This window comes from Atta cephalotes (assembly GCF_000143395.1).
Source record: "Atta cephalotes unplaced genomic scaffold scaffold00004, whole genome shotgun sequence".
NCBI classification, from domain to species: Eukaryota; Metazoa; Arthropoda; class Insecta; order Hymenoptera; family Formicidae; genus Atta; species Atta cephalotes.
In genome coordinates, this window is record NW_012130068.1 from 2,207,124 (window position 1) to 2,231,374 (window position 24,251).

Here is a 24,251-nt window from a genome sequence, read left to right on the forward strand (position 1 = left end):
ATATATATATATATATATATATATATATATATATATAGAGCCGCGTTTTATAATTAAAACAAGTCAGAATAAAATTATAACAGTATATGATAATTATTTTAATTATTTGAAGCCTGGTGCACATTATCTCGAATAAAATGAAGTATAAATGGCATCGCAGCTAGAAAAATAAATGCAGTACACGTTAATGAAATTTCATAATTACACAATGTAACTCGATTCACGTACTGAATAAATATATGATTCTGTTTAACGTTAAATATAACAGCAATTTTCATTTTACATAATTGTATAGCTTTTATTATAATATGCACGCTAAAATTTTATATTTACCGGAATTCTTATTTTGCAAAATGGAAGAGAACTATTATATTATATGACAATTTCCGCATTGTGAAACAGATACAAATATAAAATTATTACCTTTTTGTTTTTATAAAAGATAAAGTTATACGTAGCGATTGACTTAACATCGAAGCGTTATATAAACTGGATAAAATTTGCATCAAGTTATTAAGCCGATATTTTAACCAAAATTAATATCGGTATTAAATTAAACTTAAAACGCTGGAAATGATTCATTTGCTTTGAAACACCTTGCGAAAAGCAAGGATAAAATCGGCTTGGTTACCGTAAAAGTATTCCCAGAGCTGTCACGTGATAGTAATGGATTTGGAATTCACCGGCGAGAGCTGCTCCACTTTCTCGCTGTCCATTTTTCACTGGCCGAGTTCGTTGATTCGATAATAAAGCCATTAATTACGAGGCCACCTATTTAACGCTGATTTCCGCTCCATCAGTGAGGATGCCTCCAAGAGCCACGGGAAACGTTAATTTACCATTAAGGAAACATTTATTCATCATACCACTCGTCTGCAGCTCGAAGCTGCTCGGGCTCGATTTGATGATAGTAACTTTTAATAATTTTTCAGCGAAATGAAGACATCCAGACAAGAAAATTTTAGAAAATCATGCAAAAAAATCGCGTAATTGAGGAAAATATCTATTATTTTTTAATTAGAGATGATATATTATATTTCTTACATACATATTCGTTATTTTGAATTTTCGCCTATTTGCATATACTACAAGTGACTCATGCATGTAGTATGAGCGCATTGAAGAATATATTGAGGGCTCGAAAACCGTTTATAAATGCATGAACGGAAAGTCTCTGTGAACTTTCGATATAGAAGAGTATGAACTTTCGATGTAGAATGGAAGAACTTGTAACGCGCGCGTTGCTCGATTTACATCTCCATTTATATTCTCATTCATATCTTTTTGCTTTCGGAGTACAACTCTATAATTCGAATTTACCGAGAGAAAAAAAAAGAATAATGAAAATTATACATGCGAGTATATATTGTGGGATTTCGATGGAAGAGAAAAATGAAACACACATTACTTGCTTAAAATATCACACTCTATTATTCACGTATAAAAATAACGTGCCCTATTTTTTTAATACATATTTTTCAAATGGCTTTTCTGGCTTGCTTTATAAAATTATATATTTTGTATGAAAAAATATCTCGATAAAACAAACTTTTTTTTTTACAAAATCTAACAATGTTCTGTTGTTTCTTTATTATGGCTTTCATTTCTATCTATCAATTTATATCACTTTTGTTCAATATATCGCTATATTTACTGAGCTAAGTTTGGTATTTGTATCAATAATTACACGATACCATAATTACTTGTAATATTAGTAATAATTATCTATATTTATGTTAATTCTGTTTAAAAAAAAATATAGTTGGCACCGAAGATGATTATAAATTATAGTTATTATTTATTGTTAAATTGTGTTAAATGCAATTATTTTAATAACAATAACCATAATTTATATAGTCATTTTTGTTACCTATATACATATTTTGCTAGAACAATAAATATTATTATTATTATTATTATAGAATATTATAATAATTATAATTATGACACCATGAAATTATATAGAGTATTATAATAATTATTATACCATGAAATTATAATTACAAATATTAAAAAATTTTCCCTCAGTGTTCAATTCTGTCGATCTGTGTATACTATAAACGTAACGTTTTCACCAAGATATTTCTATCGCGGCACCGAAGCATTATATGGTCACCTTTTTCCTCTCATGTTCAATGTGCTCCCACTATTTTCCACGGGACATGCACCGCGCACTAACATGGGCCGCGGTCTCGGGGCGTTATTTCTCAGAAAAGCGAACATGAAAAATGCCCGACTACTGTGACAATGTCCTCTCTCGGATACAACATTGGATATGGGTTTTCGCAGATGGATAAGAGTCCCGCCGCCGTATTTCGCCAGTCTCTCCATGCGAGACGCTGACCGAAAACTCCCGCGCGACAATATTGCCCGCGAAGGGATACAATAAATACGGCGCGATCGTGACAATAACTCTTTTGTACCAGATGCAAGCGACCAGAACTGGCTTGCGAAGGTATTATTGCGACGTCGATGTCTCTCAATGTTGACTCCTTTTATCGCGTTTCGTTGCGTGAGATAAAAAAGCATCCGTATCTTTTACAATCTTTATTGCTTCAATAAATGTCGCCTAAAATATAACGATAAATATTAAAATATAACGATAAATATTAAATGTTTCATTGTGTAAAACGATACAGCAGGTTAATAGAAAATTTGCGGAAGACGAGTTCGATGCTAGATATATTTGTGAACCAATGAATTTCGCACAACTTTTCTATTTCCCTTTTTCTTGGCTTCGCTTTTACATTATTCTATATATGCGTTTCGTTTATTTCTTCGACTTTATCAGTGCAGCGTCCTGACTTATTTGTTTGTACTATGCGTTATTCAGCGCAACCAGCTATTTTATCCACCCATCCTATTCTCGCGGAAGTCGTAGATGTGATACCTATTTCGCTTCCTGTTCCTGTTTCCTCTCGTTCACGGAAAAAAAGAGAAAGGGAGAAAAGTGCGCATTCTTCGACTTCGCCGAGCGCAGAGACCGAGACCACAAAGTGTCTTCCACGGAAATGCACGTGAAAAGGTTTAAACGCTCTAGAGGTATCTCGAGGTTTGCCCTGTCGTTCCCCCTTCTTGTCACCGTTATCGTTTCCTTCTCACCCTATGCGATCTCGTTTCCATTGCTTCCTCTCGCTACGCCCTCATCGTAGAGTCAATCTTTTCTACGTCGCCGTCAGTAGTCGTATTTCTCACGAGCTGTGCGCAAGCTACATCGTCACCGGATGCATTCCATCGCGCTTTGAAACGAGCCACGAACGGGACTCTTCATTGTTTATCTACCCTCCAGCAAGCGGCTTCCTCCCTTCGTGTGCGCGCAATGAGAGAAGCGCTAAAGAGAATTCTCTCAAGTATCCTCCTGCCTCTTGCCGCGCTGTTAACCGCGTCGACGCCGCGCCGACCCTCGCCTCTTTCATTGAAACAAGCGGCGTGAAACCGCCGAGAAATCACACGCGGCGGCAAACACATAGAGGGCGCAAAGTTTTTGAAAGTTTCACTTCAAGCAGGAATCAGAGGGATCGGAGAAAAAGGATTGAGTTAGCAGCGAGATAAAATGAAGAAATTAAAGTGAAAGAAGAAACAAATATATATATATTTTTATTTATATATATTTTTATATACACATACACTCCTCGATTAAAAAAAGTTATATACCTTATACCTAGGATCTAACTTTGCGATCGTTTTCTTGATAACAATGGTAGATATAGCTTCGATATAAAGGATATTTTCTCATAAATTTTGTCGGGAGGATTCGAAATAATGCTATAGCATATTTGTGCTATAGCATATGTATTTGTCGTATTTATCATTGTTTCCGAGATAATGGCCTTTTTGTCTAAACTTATGCGCATATAACTTTCTTTGTCAAAGATTATATATAATTTTAAAGAATCTTTTCCGAAGAGAATACGAATCTTTTAGTTTCTGGCAAGGTTGAGATTCGAGCTCGATCCTTGTAGGAAGCATATGGAGAGACAAGACGAAGCTGGGCTTCTGGTGTGACGGAAACCGCACTGTGACGTCACATCTGGTCTCGCCTGGTGCCGCTATTTAAACGTGGTCTCGGGCCGTTTCATAGTCGACACCAACCGACCAACCGACCGACCAACCCCGTTGGTACGACAAAGTCGTGCGAAACCGAGGAAGGGGACCTCGTGAATTTATACGCCGTTTAACCCGGTTAAAACTTTGGCACTTAAATTAAACAATAGAACGAACCGCGCGCCCGGGCACCTCCTGGAGTCGAACGTACGTCTTCGGCTCAGCGGAGCTTGTTCCAACCGTTTCATCTCTCTTCCAGTCCTTCTCGCTTTCTCTCAGAACCCGTTCGTACGGCCAGTTCGCCCGCGAAAACGTCTATAGATCGTTTCAAGTACGGTAGCAAACGTACGCAAGATACGGTAGAGATACCATAATTTCGCTATAGAAACTTACGTTTCCGGTGAAACCTAATTCCCCTCGATCAATTTCTATCCGGATCTTCTTGCTATTGTCTTATCTGCTGCAATTCGGTGATATAATGAAATGGATTTTGGTATTTAATTGTCGGTATTTTATTTCAAGATCATAAATTGTCAGATTTTTGTATGAATTGATGTAATGTAATTAAAATACACTAAGAGAAAAGTCTTTGATATTTATGATTACAATTGCATAATAATAAAATAATTATTAATTATAGTAAATATAATTATTCTCAAATTTTCATTTCATATTTATGTGGTAATAATAATTAAAAAATATGTTAAGGAAAAACTGACGATTTTCAAGCAGTGTATGTGAGATTTATTATTAGCACATTATTTGAACGATTCAAACAATTATAAATCTATAATTATTCTAAAAATAACTATAATTATAGTTAAATTAATTGCGACCATTTTTTTCTCTCAATGTAAAACAGTAAAAGGTCTTACACTGAAAAGAATTAGTTGAATTACTTGAATTACGTATACAGCAATCAAACTATTTATTTATCATGTTATATATGTTAATTCAACCATGCTCTTTTCCCTTGTAATTATAATAATCAGATATTTGGATATTATTACTACATATGCATTAATCAAACTCTAATCGATATTATACCTAAAGGTTGCCTACCAAAATATTTGATTTTAGTCATCAGAAATTCTGTTTACTTATATCAAAGCTTAATCAAATATATATCTTGTTAATTCAACCATGACTGTTTCTTCTATGTATGATTATTTAAAACACATATCAATCATAAATATTTTAGTAATTTATTTAACAACAATACAGTTAAATAATTAATTGCTCGCATTGTTTTACAAATTGAAATTATAGTAAATTCTAATTATAATGAAGAAATTTTAATGAATTACAATGAATTATATCTAATGAATGATAAATAATTGTAATGAAAAAATTTTATAATAAATTTTAAAATAGCAAGTAACGAAAGTAATCTAGAAATTTTATAAAGTAAAATTTAGTATATTCTGTATATCGGCGTTACTTGCCTGTAATTTTATTGCAACAAGTGATCGAGTAGATTTCGGTTGAAACGGCATCAGGCCTTTACGAACTACTTCTATCTTTGGCGCACATTAAAGCCGCTGCTAACGGCCAGTCGATACCATAGTACATTTCTTCGCACGAACAATTCCCTCGCGAAACTAGCGAATTGTATGTGTATACAATGGACTTGCTATAATCGAAGCTGTAACGAGCGCGTTCTCTTACGCGCCGGAATTGCCAATTCCCAGACGTGCCTCTGTGGTCGGCGCAGCCGTAATTGAAGCGGCACGTTTCGATAAACCCGATCGTAGAACGGTGTAAGAAACTGTCGCGGCGCATGAAACGATCTTAACTGTTCTATAAACAGAGCGGATTGTTAGTTAACTGTGGGGGAAGAGGCATGCGAGCGAGGCGAGCTTTTCGCATTCCGAGTACAGGGGGGGGGGAGGGGAGGGGGAGAGGGATGAACGTACGTGAGTCGCGTGCGAGGCGATTCCGATAGTCGTTCGATTCGTGTTAATTACCGGACAATGTTGGACTCCGTAACCGGCTTTTGGAGGTCTTTCGTGGCATTTCCACTAATCCTCCGACTACCTTGATTTCCTTCGTTTCACGCGGAAGCTTAATTCTGGTTGGTGTACACGGAAAGAACGGTTTCGCTGAAGTATCTAAAAGTTCTGCTAAATACAGATCTGAAAATAATCTCTTGAATCAACAAAATAATTATGTGGAATGCTTTATCCTCGGCTACAACAACGGGTCATTTGATTTCGAAATAGAAATGTTAGATGATTGTACAATTCGTATTACGAAGTTTTAAATTGTATCCAGACAACACACAATATGTTTAGAAGATGTTTTTATGACGTCTTTTAGATATCTTTTAGACATAAATGTCACTCAAAAGATATCTTTATGATGCCTCTATGACGTCTTTTAGTCATTTGTCCGGGTAGATAAAGACTTTTCAACTCTTCTGTCAGTCACCGGGAGGAAATTTACTTGCATTCTGTACCTCAAGTACGACGCTTTTTTTAGAACTTACATAGAGAAAAATGTTCTGGTTAACGGAAAGAACCAATCACCGTCTGACCAGGCATTGTTCATTTCTACTGTGGCCTTCGATCACGAATAAAGATCGCAGTGGAAAAGCTCGAGGAGCCAAATATAACGCCGTTAGCTTTCGTACATTATGCAACTAAATCCATTTTTCATAGTTTCCGAATTCCTGGAGCGTAATCGCGAAATTGCAGTCCGTATGGAAAACGGATTTAGCGAGTTTCGGCAATCTCGTAAACACTCCACGGGAACTAGACTTTACATCAAGAGTCTAGCTCTTAACTAAGCACTCCCTTTCTCTCCTTTCAACCCTTTCCTGCGAAAGTCGATTATTCTCATGACTTCTCCCAACCGGCATTCCCATTACCTGAAAAAGGAAGTAGAGTTGGTATTAATCGTGAAACATCGCCGCGCCGCGAAGTCGATGAACTTTAAGAAGATTTGGCACCACGCGCTTCTTATATCTCGACGTCTCCCTCCTACTTTCTCGACCGCCATTATCCAACATCGCTCGTTCTGCAGCTCCTATGGGAACAAAATGGGAGTGGATTCTACGGCAGCCGGCCAGAATGCGCAATGACGATTGTTCGGACCGAGGCGAACGACTTTGCGAAACGATGAGAGAGGTAGCTTCACAAGACGGGGGCGTAAGGATGGAAGATGATCCACTCCCGACCGAACTTTGAGTTTCGTTGAAAGAAGAGCGGCTTTTGTGTGCCCATTCGAAATCGCGCGGAACTACCGTGTTCCGCTGTGAGTCTTCCTTCCGGTCTCTCACTGAGTCTCCTTCCATTGATCTAAGTTCGGTGGTATCAGAGAAAAAGGAACTCGAGCGAACGAAAAAGATGAGGGGGATGAGGGGGACAGACGAATAATTCTTGGCGACTGGAGGATGGAAATCTATCGCGAAATAATGAGTTATGCACCATTGACTCTCCTCTACGCGTCGGGGAAAAGCCGTCGCGCCGCCTGTTCATGTTCATTTCTCTTTGTCATCGTAAGGAGAGTCGCTACTCTCCCATATCTTAATGAATTCGGGAGGAAACAGCGAGTGAGGAACTGAGAGTAACGATCGATGTGGGATTAATTAAATTTAGAGAGAATTATGCGTCATTGAAATTTGCGATACAAAATTATTGTAACTTGTATACTGTAAAAAAAGTTACATGTAAAATTACAACTATTTTCCGTCTAATATAAAGTATATATTTACAGACACGACAGTATTAATTTTTTTTAAACGCAACAATTTTATATATTTCTGAATTATGTCATTTTTACTTTATAATTTATCATATCTAAATGATTTGTCATTTTAAATTTGTTCTTAAAAGTGATAAAAGATTAAAAAATATTTTTACATGTAACGAAATATTGGCTTCAGTTTCTGTCATCTTTTAGTCATCTTTTATTGAATACAAGATATCTTAGAAAGATTCTATATTAATGTAATAAGTTTTGCGAAAAAGAGAGGGAGAGAGAGAAAGAATTGTCGTGCACAGAAGACGAGAAGGATCGGAATAGGGAAAGGAGGTCAAAGGGGCCAAAAATCTATTGCAAAATAATAAGTTATCTCCCGACGACTTTTGCCGACGTGTCTTTCGCGGGTGGCTTCTCCCCGAGGTTACCTCATTATTTCTAACTGATGACGCCATAATTCAGGTTCTCGGCGACGTACAAGAAAATGGACTTCTCCGGCCTCGTCTTGCACTTTGCCGGAGCTCCTGTGCGACATGGCACCGTGTCTGGTTTTGCTATTCCATCCAATTAAATGCCTAATCAATTATCCCGCGGACGACGAGTTGCCGCCCTTTCTTGTAGATATCTTTGCAACCGCGCTCTTATGCAACTCATTATGATAAGGCATACGAATCTCTCATTGTTTGCGATTCTTGTTTTAAAGTGCATTGAATTAGTGTTAAAAATTCTTTACATCATCACCAACAAAAGTCTGGTAAAAAAACTTATTTAAAAAATGAATTCATACCGAAACTATCTGTGATATATTACTTTATAATTTGTAAATTTAACGATTTGTTATTTTTTTAAAATTAAACTTAAAATTTTTTAAATTAATAAAATTATTAAACTTAAAATTTTTTATTTAATTTTCTAATAATATTTATAACAATTTAAACTTATTATCATAATTTATTGTCACTTTGTTATTACTCAAGAGGATACAAATTAATTTTGTGCATATATATAACGAACTTTCTTTTCATTTGCAGTATCAATCAATTAATGCAATTAGACTGCTGTCTGAATGAATCTATTTAATTGCATTCTGCTGACTAAGTTTGTTATTGATACTAACAAACTACAATCAATTTTGCTTTCAGATTTCCGGACACTTACATAATACTGGACAATTCCTGGTATTCAGAGCAGACAGGGAGGCGAAGATACGAGTTAATATAACGGGTGGCCCTCTCGCCTATCACTATCAGTTTGAAGAAATATATATTCACTACGGAATGGATGATGGTCATGGTTCCGAGCATCGTATTAATAACTATGCTTTTCCCGCTGAAGTGAGTAGAACAAACAATATCAAAAGCATTCTGGCTAATAGCACATTTTAATTATACTTGAATTAGTAACAGTCAATTATATCGCAATATCGTTATGTCCAATAAAATCATTAACAAAATCTATATTTTAATGAAGTAATCGCATAATTAAATAAGCTGATTAATTTTAACAGAAAAATTGTATTTTAATTTATATTTTAATTTGGAAAGAGTGATGGTAAATTTCGCTTATTTTTTGGACCTCGAATTTTAAACTTTTTTTATTTTATTTATTGGTAAATAGTATGATTAGATGAAATATTAATCCCAGTAAAATTTTAAGATGAGCATTGGCACGGTTTCGAAGATACAAGGGGGTGAAATACCCCATCTGTGAAAGGCGACAAATGTCACTTTGATTCCATTTATCTCGGGGAATTTTCATGCTAGACGAAAACTATTCAATTATTTGAATCGGACGTAAAAAAATCCATAAGAAACGATATATTTCACTTCATTAAATATATATTTTATTCCTTGGTATGAACACTTGAAAAGTTTCGTGTATTTTCATGGGTTATGAAAAATCATCACTTTCATCCCTTCATATCTCTGAAATCATGTCTATGCTCATCTTCAAATTTTTCTAGGATTAATGTTACATCATAATACTATTTGGCATAAAAAAAAGTTTGAAATTCGAGGTTCAAAAAATGGATGAAAAAACAGGTCTTTTTGCCATCACTCTTTTGTTAAATTTTTGAATAATTCATAAATATAAAATTGAATGACTTTTTGTAGCAATCCCATAGATGTCCATTACATTTTTTGCAAAGCTGAGTACACGCAGGTTATTCTTGACGTTAATTCTTAATGAGAAAGGGATTAAAGAAGTTAATAAGTGAAAGAGAAATTATTTTTGCTAGATAATTGAATCGCAGATATGCGATGCCTTTAAAAGTGCTTGCACATTTTAACAGATAGATGCAATTCACAAAGAGAGAATCTATTTCTGAAATCAGTTTGAATGTTAATTATAAATCGATGCACTTTTCAGTACCCGCATCGCTCATAATGAATTCTTTTTTCCTTTTGGAGAAGCCATTATAGTAAAGTTATGTGAGGTAGTAATCGAAATTCATTTAAAAATTGATATGTAAAATGCGTTTTAAGTAATCGTTACATCGAAACAGCTGATTGCTAATGTATGCTTTGAAATAATTCACATTCAATTGATTTTGAAATCAATCCTTATTCAATTTGCAATAATGAAAAATTTGATATCGAAGTTAATATAAATATCCGCTTTTAGCACATTAATTATTGAAAAACAATTGATTCTCCAAAGTTAATGTGCGCTTTCCAATTTAATAAATTTTTCAAGTTTTCGCAAGTTAAATTTTATCGCCTAAAGTTCATACTTTCTTGGAAGTTTTGTATCTCATCTAGCAAGAACGTTCATTTAAGAAGTAATTGGTAGAATATCATTAAAGATGTTACAAGAATATATTGAATTTCATAAGAAATAAGTATACTTTGCAATGAAGTTGGTTAAGCAGAAACATTTTTAAGATTTGAGAGACATTCATAAGTTGGCGCAGTTATCTATGTTATTAACTAATTATATAGTTATCCTACGGCAGTATGCAAGTAAAACGATACTTACAACTGCAATCCCAGGTTTTCAGTTTCGGTAACCACAAACGCGCGGTACAGACAATCATGAAATTCTAATCATGCCATTATCCTAGCAATCGCTTTACAAAGCGACAAATAATTAGAATTATCATGTAATTTGCAGTTTGCCAATTAATTATAACCGCAATGCAGTCGGCGACCGCGTCTGTGACACGAGCACGCGGCGCTCACGACCCTCTCGTAAAACTCTACATATTGGCGTACGTGATTTTATTCGCGAATAAATTGTATGTAGAATCATTGCCGTAAAATGAGAGCGGAGGATGACCCGGGAATGACGATATAATTAATTGAAATTAATTACGAGCCGGCATCGTAACGAGACAAATTAAACATTCGATAAACGGGACATGCCGGCGGCCCAATTAACTGTGACCCATTTATTTCTCTCGGAAGCAACTCATTCAATCTCCCATCTTTCCAATTCAATTTTCTTAAATCTATAAAATAATAGCCCAATCAGCCATTATTTATACGATAAAATAATAGCGCAATCAGCCATTATTTATACGATAAGTTCCTAAAAGTGGATGATGACTTTATTACTATTTTTGTTATTACTCTTTGAGATTGCAACACTATATTGTAATACATTTTCACGTTCTGCCAATTTTTCTATACAATTTTCTATACAATTTTCTATAGATACAATTGTTATAAATGTAATCGTAAAAGATCCATTTAAAAATTTCTAAAATCCGCTTTGTGAAAAAATCGATATATGAAGAAAATAAGCGCGACATCGGATGATAAAAAATAGAAGCCAACCCGATATTCTTTGAAAGATAAATTGCGATGGAAAAATTCGCGGCGAGATGCAGCCGAACGGATTCCACACGAGCGCGGTATTACCAAGTCTGCTAAAAAATTAAACTTCCGAAAGCGCGCGAGCGTGGTTAAATCGGCGGAAATGCAATATCGATTAGTACTTCTCGTAAATACAGATCGAAGGATACTTTCCTATCCTTTTTTTCTTAATGACTAAAAAGGGCAGATTAATGAATCCGCGCAACCAGAGGTAATTATTGAGAATCGATAATCAAGAAGTCTAAATGCATTTGTAAGATGTCGAATCGATGATACGACTAACACGGATTTCTCATTTATTAAAACTCGGTATACATAAAATTCAATATACCAATAATAACCAACTTCCTGGTCGCAAAATCCCCTCAGACAGCGGTAATGAGTTACAAACATTAATGGTAATTTCATTTAAATACTGCAGACACTGTTAAATAAACGAGCTTCTAAGTCGTAATAAATCGTTTATTTACAGTATATTACATATATTGATTTTAAAAAATGATAAAAATTTATTTATTTATGTATTAAAATATATCATTTATTTAATTAATTTTAAATAGAAAATTAATTCATGCGTAGTTGTTTATTAACTGGAAATTGTAAAATTCATTTAAAAATATTATTATATTGGAAAAAGAATTGCATTGCAAGTTTTTTGGTTGAATCTATTATAATTTTAATATAAAGTTGAAATAACCAAAATTCTGATTGATGTGTTCATTTTCAATCAGAAATCTTTCCTAGTATAGGCATCAAGAATCACTTTGATCGAATAAGATTCTTTTCGCTTATTTTTGTGATTTATTAGGTGTACACTTTGCTTCCGCCGTTTTTTTTCCGAAATTCGAGGCTTTATTGTAAAAAACTGGTTATACATTTATGATTCAAAGTATTGTCCATCGCTGGCCACTACTTTCTCTCATCTTTCGGGTAGCGTACGAATCCCGCGTCGAAAAAACTAGTCATCTTTTGAGGCTATCCACGAATCGATCCAATTTTTTATTTCTTCATAAGACCGGAAGTGCTGGTCAGCCAGGCCGTGTGCCATTGATCGAAACAAGTGATAGTTAGAGGGAGCAACGTCTAGAGAATACGGCGGGTGGGGTAGGATTTCCCATTTCAACGTTTCCAAGTATGTCTTGACCACTTTCGCAACATGGGGTCGAGCATTGTCATGCTGCAAAATCACTTTATCGTGTCTCTCGTTGTATTGCGGCCGTTGTCTTTCAATGCTCGGCTCAAACGCATCAATTGCGTTCGATACCGATCGCCTGTGATTGTTTCAGTCGGTTTTAACAGTTAATAATACACTACGCCGAGCTGGTCCCACCAAATACAGAGCATGACCTTGGACGTCAAAATCACCGTTCTTGAAGCGTTGAAACCACTCACGACATATTCTTTCATTAATAGCGGCCTCACCATAAGTATTTGAGAGCATTCGATGAGCCTCAGCCGCAGATTTCTTCATATTGAAGCAAAAAAATTAAAACTTCCCGCAAAACGAGACGAGAATTTGGCTCGTAAACTGACATTTTCAATCGAGAATAACTTGCAGACACAAATCGACTAATGTTTCTATGGGGTTATGTTGACAGATGTCCAAGTTTATTGTATGACGTCTATGATCTATTTATTTCGACCATCACTTACCGCTAAAGCCATCTATAGGAAAACGGCGGAAGCAAAGTTGTACACCTAATATATTAATAAATTTTTTCCATTTATTATTATTATTATTACTTTTACTTTACATTAACGATTAATTTTATTTAAAATCAAATATGATCTTGCTTACTACTGCATTTTATGTAGAATTCAATTTGCGGAAATACTGATAAAAGTAGCTTTTTATGAAATACATAAATGAATAAATGAAATAAATAAAAACAGAAGCACAAATAAAATAAATCTTTATGAAATATAAACCATTTATTAAATAATTTTCCAGGGAAATGTTTTCTAATATTTTTTATTGTCAATAAAATAATATTATGATGGAATAATTTTTAAGATACTTTCTCGAGCTATTTTATAACATCGATAAAGCTATCTTTATTTAGAGATAAAACTTATTTTTCCAATTCGTTTCAAAAGCATGATATATAAGATATACGGAGAAAAATTCAAGGAATATCGATCTCATATATTCTTCCGAATGTGTGCATGTGATATCAGGCGCGATACGTGAATGGAAGAATGTTGAATACCATCTAGTTCAAGACACGAGGAATTTAGATATGCAGTTTCCGAGTTTTAGAAGTGTATTTTTATTTCGACGTGCACAAGCATCCGAATACATGGTTTCCATCTTGATATGCGGAACATAGATTTTCCAACAAATCGCGCGCTAAAGAAAAAGCACGCGATGTAGAATACGTGTAAATCGTATTTTTTCCCTTTCTTTTCGGTATCTATTAAAATTCGATATGATTTAGTGCGCTACGAGAAGGGAGAGAAGGGTTACGAATGTATTGCTGTTTCGCAAGACAACCAGGAAAAGGCGTCAAATATGGCTGGTCATTATATCCTTGCATCTCTGATGAGGAACGGGCTTTCAATAGCATCGTGAATCAAAGCTAGTCATTTACCATCGCACGGTCTACCACCCCTCTCGTCTACCTTACGCCGTTCTTCTATATAGGACCGACTATGCGAGAGCATATGTGAATTAATTTGATAGGTGCAAGAAGAGTAGATCCCGTGTATTTTTCCATTTGCCGAATCGATCTCAACTGAAGGTTTCACTAAGTAAAGAAAAAGACATCAAAATTATATAAAAAGAGGATTATTTTTGTAAGATAATTTTTATGAGATAAAACTTATTTTATGTAAAAGAATATGAGGGACTCTTGGAGAAGGAGAATCTTATTTTATTGCACATAAATTTTCTTAAAATTATTTTTTGCCAAATGCAGGATATTATTTAATTGATAAAACATTCAGATATTTCATTTCCGAAGAATTTTAAGAGCCCTGGAGGTAGTCTGGAAAGGTGCGAATGTTAGGTAGATAAATATAACAGATGATAATCGCGCGGTGTATGACATTATAGTCAATAAAGAGAGCATAGCATGTTTATTGATCATTAATTCAGTACTCCCAGCGGGGAAAGCAAACACAATTACATTCGGCATCGGTACTCATGGTATATTATGCTAGGTACTGTACCATAATACCGTGTGTTCAATAAATGTTTGTGTATTTGATGACAAAAGTTATTCGCTTAATTTCGAAAGAGATCGCTTTCATTGAAACACTGGTATATACGGACCGTACTATAAAATTAAATATCAAATCGCGATCTCTGATCCGTCGTCCCTCGCGATAAAATCAATTATAAAATCAAAATTCTAATAATATATCAATGTAACTCCGCCAAGAATTATATAAAGTTCATTTTTTTATAGCTGGACTAATTTACATTTCGGTACTTGAGATGAAATAGGTGTATGTTTAAAATTTAGTGAAAGAAAGAAGGAAAGTTCTGATTTAGTGCAGGAATAAAGAATAAACCAGATATCCATATAGATACATTTTTTTATTAGAAGTTTCACTTTTTAGCTCTTCCACACTAAGAAAAAAGTTGCTGTTGCAAAAAAATATTAGTTGATTCAACTAAATTCAGTGGTTACGGGTTATCAAACAAATATTTGTTAATTCAAACAAACAACATGTTGACATGATTCATATATATTTTAACTTAAATATATAAATACTTGAATCAAATAATTACTACGCATAATTAAACGCATAATTAAACGCAGTCAAGTTAAACAGATATATAAATAGATTTGGAATTTGATGAAAACGAGAAGAAAAGTTCTAGTGCAGAGATAAAAAACAAACTTTATATCCATATAGATTAGTTTTTTATCAGACATTTTATTCTTTAGCTCATTCACATTATTGCAAAGAAATAAACATTTTTTATTGATGATCCATCAGACAGAGCTAACAGTTCCGTGCGCGGCTATGTGCACTGCACAAGCACGTTGCACGATTTGCATTCAAATGTAACAGTGGTGTCGTTAGCGGCAACGGCGCGTTAAAAAGCTGGGCGATTAATCAGCGGCGGTGAAGGGCTCCGTACAGTTCCTTGGCGTCAAAGGGATGCGAATAATTCAAGCTGTAGCGGCGGCATCTTGGCCGCGTAAACACTTGATGGCAGGGTACGCTGAATCACGGTTCTAGGCGTCGGCAGCGTGCATAATGAAATCTGCATTAATACGTGTGCTCGGAAAGCCCAGGGGAAGAGAGAGACTAGCGGTCATGTACTAAGCAGGGGCGGGTTGGCGGTTTGATACGGCGGTTAGGCGACTGGGGGACTGAACGTTTGGGGAGGAAGGCTCGGTCTGAAAGCCCTAGCCCAGGAGGACAAGGGGATTCCAAGAGCCACGACACTCGAGCGAGTCTGACCCATTACCAGCGTGTTTGAGGGACGAGCCGCTTTGATGCCGAAAGCCTACTCGAGGAGCAGCTGATGGAGTGCCTCGAGTACGCGCTCCTCGAATGGGGTCTCCGTCTCTCTGTCCCTCTCGCGCGTCGCGAAACGGATGTCCAACGCGAGTACTACTATCCACTCGGCCGACAGGGCCCTGTCGAGACCGTTCGCGAATTTATGGCCGTGCCCGGCCAAATTGGGCGAGACCGCGCGTGTTGCGTGTTATTGTTCGCCATCGATCACGCAAGAAACGTCGATGCGATTTTACTCAATACGTCTTTGAAATCGAGTTAGAAGGGATTTACTCAGAAAATGTGATGTGCAACGAATATAGATCGATCCATAGATCTGAACTTAAAAATAATATATATACGAAAAGAATGATTTTGCTGAAGTATTTAAAAATTTATGCTATAAGCAATTTCGTAGCAAGGAAAATTTTGCAAGTTACGTTCAGTTTTATACTAGCTAAAATTTAAGCTTGATGAAGAAAATAATTAAAACTTTACTGCACCGATAATTTGCTAATTAAAAGTTTCCTATTTTAATTAAATTAGGTCTATTTACATACACGTAAATGATAAAATGCTATCTTATCGTTTTTGTTTTTTATAGATAAATATTTATCTTTAAAAAAGAAAATGTCAAGAGATCTTATTATCGCACTTGTTTATTATTAATTTTTAGAAATCTAATTATCAAATGAATGCGTTGAAATGGAAATATTAGATGAATTTTGCTACATGATATTTTCTCTCTTTTGTCCCTCTTTCTTTGTTATTTTCCTTTTTAAATACGTTTCATGAGTTATTATTTTCCGCGCGATTTAATTTAATTTAAGCAATCGATTAATTTTGGCGCCAAAACTGAAACAGAACGGTGGCAGTGCAAATGCGACGTAGGATACCGAGGGTCCTTTTGATAGGAACGGCACGCTGACAGCCGGTATACCCGCTAATGGTCAAACAACGTGGCACGGGATTCGAGTGCTATGATTATGCCACCAGAGCGTACACAAATTGACAGGCATAATTGGTTTAATTTCTGCATGGCGTCCAGCCCATGGAACGCGGCCGTTCGGAATTGTCTAGAAGGACACTAATACCTTAGCCACCCATCGTTACCGGTGCACTTTATCACGCAAATGGTTCTTGCAAAGATGACAAAATTTCCTTAAACGTTAGTTTACATTTAGAGTTTATTTACTAATTAATTAATGACCGTCATTGATCATTTTAACATCTATTATTATAATTAGCAATTAAACAGATTCTTAGTAGAGAACAGCTTGTTAATAGAAGAAAATCGCCGATATTAACACACTACTTTGTTTCTGGATAATATTTTGTAAACAAAAGTTAAAAGTTAAATTTTAGGAAAATAAATACAAACTAAAAAGTGTTTTTTATCGGATAATATAACAGTTTTTATAATACTTTATAAAATTTTGCAATAATTGAACTAAGATAAGTAAAAATTAGTATTTGACAAAGTGGGCTCCAAAACTGACACATTAGGCAATAATGTTATATATTTTTATTCTTTTTCTTTCACATTTATCTTTACAAAATATTTACAAGTGAATACAAAATTTTCTAGAATTTTTTCACTTCTATGTTTTTCATTCATTTATAATATGTGCATACTTTATGTTGTTTGAAAAAACAGATCATATTGTTATCAACATTAAAAAAGTGCAATAGTTAATTTCGAAGAAATAAGAAGATATCTCTTTAGGAAATCTATCAATATCAATGATTTTTCATTACGAAATCGTATACATATTTTTTACGAGAAATTAAAACGATCAAACAATAGAGAATAGTAATAAACTTCATGTAATTATTTAATACGTTCGTATTATTGTAATGTTATATTTATATTTCACAGTAACTTTTAGGAACTCTCCTTCAATCTGTTAATTTTTCAGCTTCGTCATTAAGTTTACAACGGAACTCTTTTTAAGGAAATGTGACTGCGGGTCACGAGCGCGTGCTAAACGTATGGCGGAATAAAGGGAAATCCGAAATGGTAGCGTATATTCATTTAATTATTCGGTGCAGAGCTTTAACTAGTCGAGAGGCCCTAGCGCGCGTTTCCGTAATTGTAGTGGTCGTTTATAGTTGAACGACCCTCGTCGCGTCGCGATTGTGTGTTGTCACGAGCACCACCCTTACTTCCGGTTTGTACTAAAAGGTCACCGGCGCTCTGGGGCCGAAGAGGGAGAGCAGTGCTCTCTCGGCTTTTTTTTCCCCACACATAAAGCCCTCCATCGTTCCTGTCATCGTGACTCTCGGCGGGATGCCGCATCTCGACGTCTACTTTGAACATCATTAAAATTTTACAACGGCCAGTGTTGCGTGTATGCCGAGAGTGGGCATTTCTAACTCCGATGAATAAATTAATAATCGTGATATTGATCCGACTTAATTGGATCATGGAATGATGTAACGAACGCTTGCTCCGCTTCGGAAACTTATTAATTAATTTTGTGTTTACACTACATCATTATATACGTGCATATAATTTTTTTAAACCGGAACTACACGGCCCTCGAACACACGCAAATGTGTACGTTATTTGCCTTTTAATAAAATATCTGCAGTTCTCTCGAAATGTTATAATTGATTTAATTGAAACGAAAACCGCTGGCGGTAATCGACGGCGACTGCCAGCCATTGTTGTAAGTGTTATAAATATGATATTTGAAATGATGGGGAAATTGGAATATATATTGCAGAAAACGTTTTTCTTCCTCATGTTGACGTGGACTGACCTGAAAATGCGATAGCCGAAAGCCCTGGACAAACAGAGATAGACGATAATCCGCGCGTCGCAAAGAAAGGCTTTTTACACGCCGTTCCACGGGGTTAACCATATTAACGACGCTAAAACATAATTAGCAATAATTTGAAAGTATAATCCCTCGCATTCAATTAACTGCCGACGCGATATAACGGGCATATCCGTAAAGCAACGTAACGCTTGGACGGTAATGGAGTACTTGGCGGTTTTTCAAGCAAAATGACGCAAGACGCATCTACATATGAATAGTAGGAATTCTCAGATGGCTGTGTGCACACGTATACGCATCTACATATTAATGCACGCGTATCCCGGCATGTATTGTCACGTCGCTGTGTCCGTATAGAGCGTATAGGTATACGTGTCTGTGCAGCCGGCACTCGTGGGTTAATATAGAGCCGCCGGGTGGAAGGGTCGATGGTAAGGGGATGGCAGCGCAGCATTACAGCTGTATATCTATCACAGTAGAATAGAGCATTGTGCTAGAAATCGTGATGGCATGCCCATAGGCCGCAAGAACGCCATAAGCGCACCCCCTAATGCGTGAATTATCCTTGATGCATGTTCTCGCGAATCTGGGAAAAAGTAATGACGCAACGTGAGATCGCAATGGTAATTTTGCGTCGAATAGTAAAAACGACCAACGTTTGGCGTAGTCTTAGTCCTATAATCGGTATTTGCGGATCCAGCGGATATTTCCCTCATCCAGTAATCCATGAACATTTTTTTCAATTAGATCAGCATTTTTCTTTAACTCGATACTTTAGAGAGAGAGACAGAGAGAGAGAGAGAGAGAGAGAGAGAGAAACGCATTTTTTAAACCATCTCACTCTTACTAAATCGATAGTGACAATTTCATAAAAATGCGCAGTCTGTTCTTATTTTGTGTCAAAAAAGGAATAATTAATCTATGAAAAATATGAATTTTTTTATTTAAGACACTTATATTTAATGAATTTGTCAGTTTGAGTTTTAGGAGATCTTGCTTAAAAAAATGATTTGATAGATTTTACAATATTATTATTGTAAAAATATTATTGTAATAATATTATTGTAAAAAAAAAATGATTTGATAGATTTTACAATATTATTATTTAATTCATCCATCAAAAGTTAAAACTGTTTTATTTATGATGTGCGATATTTCATCTATTTCTGTTCATTTTAACCTATACATTATCTTTTACATTAAAAAATTGATTTTTGTGAATGTATAAGCATATGGAGAAGATAAAATTTCAAAATAAAATATTCAAACGTTTCATTATTCTGATTTGATATGATTTTGCTACTCTTCAATCGACAATATTGAATTTTTTAATGATTGCAATATGACATGCTGCTGTTCTTATTAAGTTTATCGGAGCACGAGTTTTAATCTACTTATTTTATTGGCTACGGTTTATTTGCTTACGGCTAATCGTTTGTTTCGTCCTGTTGCACATACACTGCAATATAGGATTAAATTGTACATAATACGAAGCTTAAATCTTCTGTAATTATAATTACCATTCGGAGAATTGAAGCGAAAAATTAAGAGTCGATAAGTCCACTTTATTTTCAATCTTTAATTTGTTGAACAAGGATTATATTAACAATGTATTATAATTTGCTACTCATAATAATATTCTGTTGAATCGAGGTATTTTAATTCTTTGATTGCAATTTATTTATATATCCTGACTTTGTATTTCATCATTTGGTTTCCGTGCCAATTTATGGAGAAAAAAAAAGGTCCATTCTAAATTTGATATTTTATAACTGTTCACCGAGCATCCCTCATATAAACGATCTCGTCTGTCCCGAGGTGCCGATTTTTCAGTTTAGTACGTTCACCCCCTCGCGATGGCACTCGCTGATTTCACACTTGATGCACCCAACGAATGAACCGCGCGTATCGAATATTCATATCGGCCGTGACTCGCAGGGCGTTATCACACCTGCTACCAAAGTACAGGCACGGCGCTGAAAGAACGTGTATAACGCTATGAATACGAGAGCGTATCAATTAAGGGAAAAATAGATTTCTCTTTTATCTCAACGCTTATGATTTGATTTTCGTAGATCTGGATTTATCGGAAAATTTTTCTTTTTCTTTTTTTTTTGTAACGTATGAATGTGCTATAGAGAAGTGGCTGGTTAAAATAAAGTCAAATCCCAGCTGAAGTGAGTTTTTCGCAATAAGCTATTTACAGATTTTTAGGATGCTATTGTTATAAATCGACGAACAAGTAATTTAATTGTGAAATTATTCTTTACAATCTAATTGAATTGATTGTATTTATATATTTATCATATGAATATTAAGTATCAAGACCTGCTCTGACTAAAAATAGCTTTCTTCTCTCCTATTTGTGTTTAAAACAGAAGTTTATACATTCGATGTAGTTAATACAGGAACTGCTGCTTGCGAAGGCGATGGGGACTGTTTGTAATCAGATCCGGACAAAGTTTGCATACGAGACAATTTCGTGTGTCCAGTCGGGTAGCTTGCATTGCAACTGCAAGATAGCCTCGTGCAAGTCCAGGCCAATAGGTTAACTAGTGTCGTCGGATCAGTTGCTATTACTGCTATACCGGTGTCGTATATGTACAATGTCATGTCGAATTACTGTAACATAAAATAAATCTGATATTGCATATTCAATATCAAAAGAAAATCGAAAAGCAGAGCAAACAAAAGTCAAGCGCAATTATAGTGGAGCACAAAATTAAAGTTATATTTAGAGATATAAAAACTTGCATATTCGCTAAAACTAGCTATATTCAATATGTAAACTGTAAAATATTTTTTAAGAACTAAGATGTGTCCAATTACTCGCGTTCTTTTTCATTAAAATTTTACTTTTTCAGTAATTATTCAGTAATTATTTTAATGATGTATGTCGAAAATTGGGCGATTCCTCTCTTTACATACAACATAATAAATACACAGTGGAATAATTTTTTGTTTCTCAACAACAGGTATTTTTTATTGGGCTTTTACATAAAAAAAATATGCCTTTTAAAAAGCTTCATTGTTCTTCAATTTTTAAAAACTCTGCTTTGAATTTTTTATAATGTATAATAAGTTTTGTAGTATAATTAATGCAGTATAAGAAATTTAAATATCTTTTTACAATATATGAAAATTAATGTAATAGTAAAGCCATCTTTTATACATATATTATATATAAGCCAACTCTTTTATTATACATATACAATTTTAAGTGGTATTAAAATAAAATTTATTAGCACATATTTAAAGTAAAAGAAAAAAAGTTATAAATTATTTGTAGAATTTTTTAAAAATAAACTCATTGACTTCTTAAAATCTATTGGCGATGGAATCATTTTTAACTTTATATTCTTTTTTAATAGCTAAAAATACATAAGAATCAATCATTCAGATGTTGAGAAACAGAAATACAATAACTATATATAATTATTTTTACGGCAAATTATATTACTTAATTATATTATATTATATTACTAAAATTATATTACTTATGACGTTATTTTCTCAAGTGGGATATCGTAACATATAAATGATCTCTTTATGAAGTTGGTATACGTAATATTTTTTGTTAATTCGTTCCTCGACGATTAACTTCAGATGCACGTAAAAATTATCTTCAGCGAGACTGTCGCCGAAATCGCTTAAAGAGAGGATAATGCGTTTACCAAATGCGCGACTGTGTTTGCGGGCTCATCGTAGTCTTCGTAGAGGGTAGTGATTATGCTCTAGTGGCGGGCAAAGTGGCGGGTAAAGCACGAGAAGGCGGTCGTGAAGGAGGCATCGGGTCGGGATGAGAGGCAGAGTGCAGAAGATACGTCGAGATCGGATGGTACACGTGAAGTGAAGGTGCTCAGAGGAAGAGAAGGCCAGCTCGGCACTTCGCGGGTTACCCGCGGTGAATTCCGAATTTCCAGGGCGTAGCAAATTTCAGAAAGCTTGGCTATATACCGCCTTGGCTCGGTCGTCAAGTAGGATTTTGCTCGCCCGTGACAACGAATTTCGGGATCGCCGTGTAGATAAGAACCGCAGAATTTTATCCCGGCTTGGGATAATGGAAGGACGAAGGGAGGCACGTCGTATTTCTGAATAAAAACTCATGCCTGAAAAAGAAACGTAAAAAAGAATGTCAGTGGAATGTCTTTTATTTGTCACAGACTATTCTACTTCTTTCTTAACAAATACTTTATATCACGCAAAAATTATGTACAGGTAACAGTTTTTATTACGCATTCCTGCGTAATAAATTTAAAACGTTATGTAATTTTTACATAATCTTTAGCGCACACACACACACACAAAACTATTTTACTAACATTAAGTTAGTATGCTCGTGTTCGATATTTCGATACAAAACAGAATTTTGTATGCTGTATAAATTATTTCGGATAAAAGGAAAGAGGCTTAAAACATGAAAGATATTTTTAATGTAACTTTAATACTCAGAATAAAGTTGTTACGATCTATATCAACGATAATATAATGAGCATATTGAAAGCTAATTTGCCGATAGAACGCTTCTTAATAACAATTTTTCTTTTCGGTCTTTTTGATTGGTAGTAGAAGATGACCTAAAAGAAAAAAGTTACTAGGACAGAATCCTATCTATTAACATTATCAATAGTAAAAAATATTTGACTGCTTTAACTTTAATAAATTGAAATTTATTCTGACATGTAATTAATTATAAATATATTCGCATCACATATAAAATTTATAATTGCAAATCTTTAAATTTATTATCAGATACTTTAAGAAAAAAGAGATAAAAGTATTGATTTTTTAAAGGCTTGAGTATTAATAATACAAAAGCTTTAAATAACTAATCAATACGCATAATTAAAGTGATTAAATTTTATTATTTAGAATGTATTGGTAAAAATTGTAGTTAAATACTTGATTTTCCTTATAAAATCAGTCATAGAGTCTTGAAATATATTCGTGCATTAAATTTCATGAAGTTTGAATGAATGCTCTCTGAACTCTCCACAGACTGCTGTTTTCGTACCTAACTTCCACTTCTGTTTACCCGCGATAAATATTGAAACTTTCAGTTTGCATGTAAAAACCGTCAATCAAACGTCGAAATAAGTCACTTTGCTGATTCACATAATTTCTTCTTTCTTAAGTTCCTTGTTGGAAAGTTAGGTCGATGGAATTAACTTCATTTCCAGTTTCATTATTATGTTTATCTTAGAGGCTCAAATTAAGATAATAGGAAATGAGCAAATTAAAGAAAAATTAATCGACACATAAAAGTGCATAAATGTGTATTTAGCAGAATGATCAATGATTTCAATGAGAACAAGTATTAATTTTTTATCAATATTATGAACTTTTATTATGGATTTTTAAATAGAAGAATCGATTTAAATATCTGGCATAATATTATTACATGTCTATAAATGTTTGCATATGAATTGAAAATTAATGAATTTCAAAA

At 34.6% G+C, this 24,251-nt stretch overlaps 1 protein-coding gene across 1 annotated transcript in view; it reads left to right on the plus strand.

The window, feature by feature from the left end:
- LOC105626125 (carbonic anhydrase-related protein 10-like) overlaps positions 1-24,251 on the plus strand; it is a 180,078-nt gene that overhangs the window by 119,415 nt on the left and 36,412 nt on the right. Inside the window, exon 2 of the mRNA XM_012207437.1 lies at positions 8,889-9,080. Coding sequence (XP_012062827.1) covers positions 8,889-9,080 — 192 coding nt within the window. The remainder of the gene's footprint in view (positions 1-8,888; positions 9,081-24,251) is intronic.